Here is a 10,168-nt window from a genome sequence, read left to right on the forward strand (position 1 = left end):
ACACTAATAATGTGAGGGGAAATATGTTTTTGTCTTGCTCTAATTAAAAACAAAAGAAGTAGAATTTTTATGAGATTATATGGGAAAACAATTTCGGGCCTTATTTATTGTTGTGTTAAAAAAAACACAACATGTTCCATCAAAATTTATTATTTTTTGTTGAATAAATAAAGACCTGTATGCTCCAAAACTTTCCATTTTTTCTCATTTGTAATACCCTACCAAACTTTGAAAATGAAACACTAACTGACAAAATTAATTATATATAAAGTTTATAATATCCCAAAGCCATTGCCGACACTTAACTTCATATAGTTAAATTTATTACGTATTTTACGCGTGTGCATTATATTAATACGAAATATACATCTAAAAAGGTATATTAATTATAATTAAGTACAATAAAATAACATAAGATAGATTAAAAGTACACCTTAAGAGAAACATATCACTCATTATTAATAATTAAGGAGCAAAATTAAATATTGTGGATAATATTTTACCATTGATATCAATAAATCGAAATTATGTCGGTATCGATGTACGAAAACTCACTATAAACAATTAAGCAAAGAAAAATCAATTACATTATGTATGAGTACAATAATATAAAATAATTATTTGTAACAAATTGATAGTAACAGAAAAGATTGACAACATGATATTTTTGTCACTAAATCAGTATCAAGATATCAATATTTATTTCAAAATATATTTCCACATACCCTTGACGCAAAGACATAAAAAATATCCACCATACGTAGAACCTATTCGAATTGGCTTATTTTAAGTGTTTTAAGCTAAAATATCTTGTAAGCACTTCTAGAGTTTTTGATTAAGTTACAAAAATGTTTATATTTTGATTTATGACTTTTGACTTATAAGTTAAACAAATTCATTTACTTGAAGAAGAATCGATTCCCGTTGGATTTCATGGGTTCCCGGGATTCATCTTTTCTTGAATAAGAGAATGAAAATGTCAGAAAATTGGAAGTGATTTTTTGAGGAAGAGAAGAAGAACAACAATAATAAGTTAATAACAATGCGGGACTTAAATATGAGAATTCATACATATTTTTAATAATGATAAATTTGATTTATAGAGTTTTAAATATTAAAAGATAGTAAATTATAGTTTGATCTATTATAGAGTATTTTAGTAAAGGATAAAGAGTTCAATTAATATTTCTAAGAATAGTTTATACAATTAAAAATGTTTTTTTTTTTTATAATTTTAAGTAAACTCTGTTATTATAAGTAAAATTGGCATCCAATAAAAATGATACTTATAATAAGTTAAACTATATTAATTTAGGTGGGGAACTTCACACTATATAGATTAATTTTAGATAGGAATAGTACGTAAGTAGGTATATATATGATATATATTTATAATACATCACTATAGTTTGGAATTTGGGCCTGGCGTAGCGCATCCAGGATGCGCCTAAATCTCGTTTTCATCACTTTTTTGTTATTCAGTCGGTTTAAGTCTTTTTAAAGTGTTTTAACACTTTTTGTTGATTCTAACTACTCTAAGTGACTTCTAAACATCTAGAAATCATTAGAAACATGAATCATAATCTTGAATTCATAACTTCAAATTCAAGGTAAGTTAAGAGTCAAGTCTAGAAAGTCTTAGAGTCTTTTTCAAGAAGTCTTTTGCAAATGCTTTTGACATAGCTTTAAGACTTAAAGTTCAAGTTGAGTAAAGTTTATGGGAACTATGTATTCCCAAAGAGTTTAAAATGTTTTCACATTTAAATAAGAACGGAAAGTGAGATTTTCAAAAGAGTGTTTGAGCTAATTTTCATATTAGAGTAAACGCTTTTACTATTAAGTAAGAGAGGAAACTTTTATTTCCAAGATAGCCTTTGAGTGATGTTTTTGAGCAATTATCTCAAACCATAAAAAGAAGTATGTCTTTTAAAAAAACATAAGAGCTAGCCGTCAGAGATAGAAAAGGGTCATACTTTTTTAGATGATTTCTTTAGTGTTTTTGAGCATAGACTAGTGGATCCACTTAGTAGTTCAGGTTTCATAACCTCGGCGAGTTATAGGACGGCCCTGGCAGCATGAGGCAAAACGTTGTATCATCACAATAGCTCTTATGTGATGGTTGTCGGTTAGAGAAATTCCCATAGAAGTAATTAATTGTATTTTTATATACACAGTTTATTTGTATTTTTAATATACATTTCATATTTATATGTATATTTGCATGCACACAAAGTTGATATAAAGTTTTAAATAGTTTTTCTTTATATTGCACTTGTTTTAAACTGCTTTATAATTAAATGAGTCCAGTCATGTTGAGTTGAGCTAGATAATTTCTTCAGTTTTTTTCAAGCTTATGCCTTATTTTAAAATTTCCCTTGCATACTCGTACATCCAATTTACTGATGTCATTTGGCCTACATCTTATTATGATGCAGACACAGGTAACCAGGATCAACATCCAGCGCATCATTGATTCTAGTTGAGCTTCGGAGTTATTGGTGAGTCATCTTACTTTTAGAGTATCCTATTTTATTGCTTTCAATATTAGTTAGTTCATTAGGATGTCATGGGTCTGTCCCGACATTTATCATAGTTGTTTAGAGGCTTCATAGATAGACAGTCAGATGTTCGTTCTTAAGTTTCAATTTCCTGTTAAATGGTTGAGACTTGAGTTGCCACTTTTGGCCTTAATACATTCTAAGTGTTTATTGAGTAGATCAGTTTACTTTTAAAAGTATTTTCTTCATGAGTTAAGTCTTTCGTTCAGTTAAGGATTCGCTTGATGCTAGCAATGATTTTCGAGTGACAACCACATCCAGGGTGTATGCCCGGGGGGTGACAGATCTCGTAGAAAGGTCCCAAACTTAGTAAAATTTTAGAGTCAAAGTTGAATTATACGAGTCATAGACCGGTCTCGTCAAATCTTATTGAAATTAGAGCTTTAGTACTTGGTCAGTGATTGACTAATACGGAGCGTAGAAAGGTCTACGGTTCGTAGGTCTCACCCGTGGACAGAGTCGTTAGTTATTTTTTGGGTCTTTTTTACCTAATTTCTGTCAAACTGGCCCCTGTTCTAAGCCCCATATAAGTATTTTAAGTCCTAAAACTATCCAATTCTAAATCATTCTCCTAAATCCCAAATTTCCTCCAAGTTCCTCCCTAAATAGCAAAGGAAGAAGAAGTTAGGATTTCACTTCAAGGTCTACAATTCACCATAGATTTTGGACTTTGATCATCAAGCATGTTAGTCTTCACCAATGGAGTCCATTCCTCCATTGGGATTCTCCAAGTTAAATTCAATTGATCAAAGTTAGGATTTTTTCAATCTTTATTTTTCTTTTCAATTATGATTCAATTGCCTATTTTCTATCTTATAATACATGAAATGAAATATTTACATGATTTTGAATTGAATTCATATGAAACCATGCATGATCCATAATTTTTTACTATGAATACATGGTGAATCTTATGAAGTATGAAGATATGCATATTATTACGAGATTGGTGATTATGAATTAAGGATGGTTTTAAATGGATGTATCAATGAAAATTGAGAAAGATTTTCTCATATATTAACATGATCTTGATTGTGAAAGGAATTCTCACATAAGAATTCACAGGGGTGAAAGATTTTCTCACTTAAGTTGAATAAAAAATTAAAGAGCTAGTCTAAATAACTTTAGCTTGGATTGATAGCTTAATTGTGTCTTTCCATGAATGACAAAATGAATATGATTAATGACTATTCCATGAAATTTTACTTAGCCCCGAGAAGATATCAATATGAAGGCTCTCACGTTAGAAAGGTCTTAGCTTGTCCTAACCATGTGCCTCCGTATGATGTTTAGCTAGTGGATCCATATGATCTAGAAGTTTAAGGTTGTTGCTTTGGCAAACAATGAAATCTCTTTTCGGTGTGGGTAAACATTGAATTCCATGTTCTAGCTCACATGGTCTATGTCGGTTAATGGTAAACATCCCACAATAACGAACTAGGTTATTTTTTAGTATATCACAAAGTGTTTTAAATATGTTAAGTTTGCATTGACCATGATTACAATTTGTGTTTTCTAACCTTTTTATTTTATGACTTAGTTTAATCATTGCATGTCATGGAAAGTCTTTTTAGCATGATTTCATATATTTTATGCAATGGTATCATATTTAGTATATTTCATGTACTATACTGTATATTTGTGCCTACATTGTTTCGTTAATGTAGGGTCTGACGCTCCTACCTCGTACACGTGTGGCTAGTTGATCTCATTGACAATTCAAAGATCATGAGTTGGTGAATCCTCATGTTTTGAGTACTGACCGTTTTATTGCTTCTTACTTTCAATTTTCAGACATTTGTATGTGGTGTATGGTTTACATGTCAACCACTTCTTTTGATGTATTAGATGACTTGTTGAGATAACGTTAGATTTTCATTTTGTCAAAGTCTTTTGATATGAGAATGCTACTTTTAAAATTTTTATTTCTATTATATTGTATGATGTATGCTAAATAATGGCTTGTGTAGGGTTTTTCGGTGTTCTATACGTCATGTTACATCTAGATCATACTTTGGATCGTGACAAATATTTTGATTGAAGAATCTTGACAAAACAATCTTGCAATACTTTGCATAAACCTCTATCACACTACGGAAGGTCACAAGTTCTCCTCCTTCATGTACGTGATCATCATATGCTTTTGAAGTGTGACCATTAAAATCGATTCAAGATGTATATCTTATCTTACAAAATAAGTCCCTTAAATCGTTAGAGATATATATATATATATATCTTACTAATATTTGGTCAGTTTTATAACTACTAAATTAAACCATTAAATTATTATGGGTATTTTCTTTTCAGAAATAGGGTCATGTTGACAAAGAGAACACCAAAAAGAAGAAACAAACAAAGAGCAAATCTAATTATATATTAGAAAAAAATATACGGAGAAACAAAAGCCTGGCACCTGTGCCTGCCTTTTTTATTATTCTTATTCCTTTTCATCAACATAAATTACTATTATTATTATTATTGTGCAGCATGTACATATCGATTCAAAACTTCCCATTACAAAGAAAAGAAAAAGAAAAACCTCTTTTTTCCTATTGTTTTTTCTTCCACTTTCTATTTCCCAATTCTCTTATCTACAACCCTCCCTCTTCCTCTATAACTTCACATTCCTAACTGTCTTCAATCAAAGTGGAACTTGTTACAAATTTTACAAAAACTTATTTTAACTTTAAGCCCAGACTCATACTTCTTCAGAAAATCTAGTTTTAATTGGTTTTAACTTCAAACCCATACTTTCTGGCGAGAAAAGCTCCGGAGAAATGCTGGTTGGACTTAAAGGGCTTCTTGGGCTGACATTGCACTGAGACGGTCGATAAAATCCAAATCCCATTAGAAAGTATTCCAGTGGGACCAACATTGCCTCTGGCTGCTCTTCAGTCACCATTGAACCACATGCTTGAACCTGAATAAAACAAACACACCACTTATTTACCTTATAATCCTTCACTAGCATCACAAGGCTGAAACAAGTTTGGCACAAACCTCAACTAGCGCGCTCAACCTTCTATCTAACTTTGATGTCATATGGAGAGCCTCAGAATGAAAAGGAGAGCTCTCTCCAACAAATATTAAAGAACGACATTTTAGTTTCCGCAAGCCTTGGGTTATGTCTGGTCTCCTGTCAGATAAATAAAACAAGGTTACTCAATCTATGTATCAATACATGGAACTAAGTTAAGTATATAAGTGGAGAAGGATAGAAGCTAGCCCATTATCCACAGGAAGCTAGACTTGGTAGAATGATTTCTTTGTTTATCATAAGTTAGCAGATACATGGTTGTTCTAAAACTCTCTACAGCCACTGTAGTAGCAACCTTATGCTATACTGAGCTGTGAGCAGCATCCTATTAGTGTTGAGAGAGAGGGGGAACCACCCATGACCCAACCCGCCTACTTGAGGTGATATGTACTGCTCCCCGCAATAAACAAGAAGAAATGAGGAGAAAAACAGAAGTAAACAGCAGAGATCCCCTTGAAGTATATTTTTGCTGAAGGACTTACTCATTCATAGCTTCGAGCAACCGCAATACATTTGGACTCTGTCTCTCACCTAGCAACTGCAACAAAATCATACATTTTGCAAAGTCAGACAAATGACTAACATTGTCAACAGGGTAATGTCATATGCAAGCTTCTTTATTGCAAAGCGTCATACAGGAAATAAAGGACTCCAAAAAATTAAACACTAACTCTTCGGCATGCTTGAACTACATCAGATTCTGGAACTTCAACACTGCCGCGGACTTCCTGCCACATCATTAAGCATCCAGTTGAACTCTCCACTAATTATAAGAAAACAAGTATATAAGTAGTGGAAAAGAGCAGAAAGGAACCTTGCTAAAGTACCGCAACAGCAGTAACTCCTTCACCAACGTACACATGCCACAATAGTAAAGCAGATTTGTCATCACCTGCATATTGCACAATAAGATGCGAAACTGTAATTTCAGGTCATCTAGAGGAGCAAGAATCATAATTTACAAACTGATCCTCACATATCTTGAACTATAGAAGAAAGCATTAAAAAATGCACCTTATTACACAACCATTCTGTCCAAGAGGGTGCTTTGCACAAGGGGGAAACGAGTATCAAACCCATAACCCTTTGTGTGTATTTTACCTATAGGGAGAAAAACATTAAAATCTTGTCACCAAATGACCGTATCAGGAAAATTTAAATAAATCAGCAAACAGAAATAATATAAACACTTACCGCAAACAAGGTAAGAATATATGCTCCAGCTGTTACACCCATACACATTACTTTACCAAGCCTGAAGATGGAAGATAAAGGGGTAAAATCAGTTTCAACTTCTCATTAAAACAAGCTAAGCCTATCAAGAAGATTCTACAAAACACACAACAGCTCTTAATGTCATATTGAAGTAAAGAGTCATGCATAATCGTTCTGCCAACCGCTTGATTGTGCAACACAAGCATGAGGTATAGAACTACAGAATTGACTGTGTTGTAAAATGCCTATGCTGAAGAGGCCGCGTATTATAAGGTTATAATAGTGAAGCAGATGCCAAAAAGGAAGGATCATGATAAATACCTAAAGTAATCAAGCACCTCCACAATCTGGTCTGCTAAATCATCAACCGATAAGACAGGATCATCAAGACTCATGACAGCAGCTCCCAACTGCAAAAACTCTTGACGAATATACAGGGTAAGCAACATTGTGAATAGAAGCATTAACCAAACAGTCCACGTGCTACTGTAATGCAATCAATGAGAGTTCAAGTCACAAACCTCATGACCAGGAGGACTTATGTGGTAAATACAGAAGTTATGGAGCAGCAATGAAAATGCTTCTGGACAATAGAATAATCCTTGGAAACAGGACATATCTGTTCAATGACATGGATGCAAGGCAGAAAGAGAATTTAGGATTAGATGGTAAAAGAACCACAAAAGCATCAAACACCTAGATTTCACTAAAAAGTTGATATGTTGGAATTTCAATAGACGCACCATGATCCAAATATTCCAATTTCAATAGATGACAAAATAAACTGTCTTAAGCAATTGAACTGCAAGAGATGACAAAATAAACTGGTTTTACTTACAATTTAAAGCTAAATCAGGGTAGGTGATAAGAGCCGGCTTGTCCTGGTCCCCAAAAACGGCAACAGAGACATAACCACGGCCAGTTTTTACAAGGTGCTCCTGAGGAGAAAAATTAGGAAAACATGATAAGTTTGACAAGGAAAAATATTCCTAGATATCATCAAGTAAAACTATGAAGTACAGAGCTTCCGAGTTCTAAAAATAATTCCACTCTTTCCGCATTCATTATTTTTTATAGGTCCAATTTACACACTTCTTTTTCTCGTTTCTTTACATTTCCAACATTTGATTTGGCCATCTATAGTTGTGTCATATTAGACGCAAGGAGAACATTTTGGAGACAATTGATGTTTTTTCAAACTTACTAAAGCAATTTATAAATGAAAATATGTTTCAAACCTAACCGAGACCCAAAACGAACCGTGTAAAGTTAATATACGGTTATTCGGAGGTCCCGTTTTCACAACTTATCTAATTAAAACTGGTGTGATACGCAAATTTCAGAAGGATAGGAAAACAAACACACGAACCTTCTAGACTAGGTTAAAAATGCATGCTTAGAAAGTAGGACAAAAAGAACACATGAATCTTATAAACTATAACAAACGGCATATATCAGGAAAAGAAAAACCATTATAACAAACTGCATATATTTGGGGAAAAAAAAGATTTGGAGAAATAAAGCATGATCAATATAAACTTGCTAGCGAATACGCAACAATGCCTTGTTTTGCAATATACCCAATGGCGTAAACCATTAGAAGATGAAAAGCAGTTTAAATCATATAGAAGTGCAAAGTTCGTTGGGGCTTTAAGTGCAAAGCGGAAGTTGGCTTTAACAAAGAAAAAGTATAGAAAAAAATACATGCAAGTCAGGTAAAAATGACTGCCCAAAAGTAACTGTTTGAACAAAGAATTGTATAACTATACTTAAGCAGAACATATGAAGTAAAAATTATATCAATAAGTTAAAAACTTTTTGAACTTCTTATTCCTGATAACTAAAAATGCATCGGTATTGTTTTTTCTGCTTTTCACTACCAGTTTACCAACAATATTTGTTTTCGAGAAGACACTGCCCCTTGGAGATAAGGCACAAGCCTTAACATCTACACTAAAGGGCTATTTAAGCACACAACCTAAGCTTTATATGTACAACCCTTTTTCACATGATTTTAGGGGAAATGCTTTACCATCACTCGTATTTTTTTGCTCGGAACAACATCGTCAATAATGATGAAATACAATAAGGGATTCATTTATAATGGCAACAAGTTAGCATGAACCATTTGCTAGGTTTGCTTCTTCAACTTCAGGTATTCCACGCACCTCAAATGAATCATGTGAAAAATATTGCTCATTTGAATGCTCAATAACTTGAGATTAAAAAGAAATACAACTCAAATATTTGACTGAAGAACATTTTGAAGCTTTAATCCAGTAAATCAAATTGCTTCCAGAATAGCCTCAACCGAATGAGACTTTTATAGCAACAAAAATTTCCTATTTAAATAAGCGTCATACTGAAATTGCTGTACAATATATCCAACCCACATTAAGATAAAAACACCATAACTTCCAAATTGCAACAACAAATTAAAAAAAACATTTGCTCTATCCACACGCTAAAATCAAAAATGTTGCTTAATTAACCCAAAGTTAGGTGAGAATTAATCAGAAAACATTTAAAAACCAAAAAAAAAACTACCATTTCTAATACATTTAATTAACATATTCTCAGAAAATGATTATTACAAAAAAAAAAATGCCAGTGCGTCGGTGAGAGAAAATGTGAGTGAAAAATAAACCTTTCCGGTGACGGAGATTGTTTCCATATCCACCGAAACGGAGCCGCTCGAGTCTCCCATTGGCCGTACTTCTCTCCTCTTTTAATTTCTCTCTCTAAAACTCCCTCTTTTTTCTCTCTCTAAAACTCTCTCTTTCTCTTCACTTTGTTTGAAGAAGCATTGGAATTAGCATCACTTGCTTATATACCAATCTTTCTCCCTCACCAAAAATATAGTTTTTGTATATATTTATTTTATTTTTATTTTCAAAATATATTAATAAATTAATTATATGGTCCCATTTTTTTATTTTTTGAGAGACGTCATTTTCGGTCACCGAGTTAATTTCAGAATTTCACCGGGTCACCGACGATCTTTTTTTTTAAAAAAAAAAATGAAACTCACGAGTGCTCCGTATAGTACCGACGCATTAACTAGAGTGGATGGTTAATAGTTAACCATGGTTAGAAACCGACAGTATTCGACTTAAATACCCCTTCTATGGTTTGGTGTCAATATCATTTGACATTCAGAGTGGCTTATATTTGATACTTACTATTATGCTTTTTTTAATTTCTTTTTGACATAATTGACATCAAAACATCTAACCACCATTTAAGGTGGCATAACCAAATATACACACGGATTTCATAATGTGCATCTTTGTTTCAAAAGGCGGACGCGTGAGACGGAGCACTAGGGTTAGGCATAATGCGGGATGTAAGTTTTATA

General features: G+C 32.9%; 1 protein-coding gene across 1 annotated transcript; it reads right to left on the bottom strand.

Annotated features, from left to right (window-relative positions):
• Positions 1–4,947: 4,947 nt before the first annotated feature.
• LOC101262545 (protein NDL2) lies at positions 4,948–9,683 on the bottom strand. Its single transcript, XM_004245062.5, has 11 exons — positions 9,458–9,683; positions 7,649–7,748; positions 7,332–7,429; positions 7,132–7,220; positions 6,790–6,850; positions 6,610–6,696; positions 6,410–6,487; positions 6,267–6,323; positions 6,078–6,133; positions 5,559–5,694; positions 4,948–5,478 (listed from the first exon to the last, which is right to left on the bottom strand). The coding sequence occupies exons 1-11, from the start codon at positions 9,515–9,517 to the stop codon at positions 5,257–5,259; spliced, it is 1,044 nt and encodes a 347-aa protein (XP_004245110.1). The 5' UTR covers positions 9,518–9,683; the 3' UTR covers positions 4,948–5,256.
• Between the last annotated feature and the right edge of the window lie 485 nt (positions 9,684–10,168).

This window comes from Solanum lycopersicum, chromosome 8 (assembly GCF_036512215.1).
Source record: "Solanum lycopersicum chromosome 8, SLM_r2.1".
Lineage (NCBI taxonomy): Eukaryota > Viridiplantae > Streptophyta > Magnoliopsida > Solanales > Solanaceae > Solanum > Solanum lycopersicum.

Excerpts from the sequence above, each read along its gene's own strand:
- LOC101262545 (XM_004245062.5), bottom strand. The coding sequence starts at position 9,517 with ATGGGAGACTCGAGCGGCTCCGTTTCGGTGGATATGGAAACAATCTCC. Across the intron at positions 6,851-7,131 it reads GAGGTGCTTGATTACTTTAG|GCTTGGTAAAGTAATGTGTA; the intron begins GTATTTATCATG and ends TTCCATCTTCAG. Across the intron at positions 6,697-6,789 it reads ATATTCTTACCTTGTTTGCG|GTAAAATACACACAAAGGGT; the intron begins GTAAGTGTTTAT and ends TTCTCCCTATAG.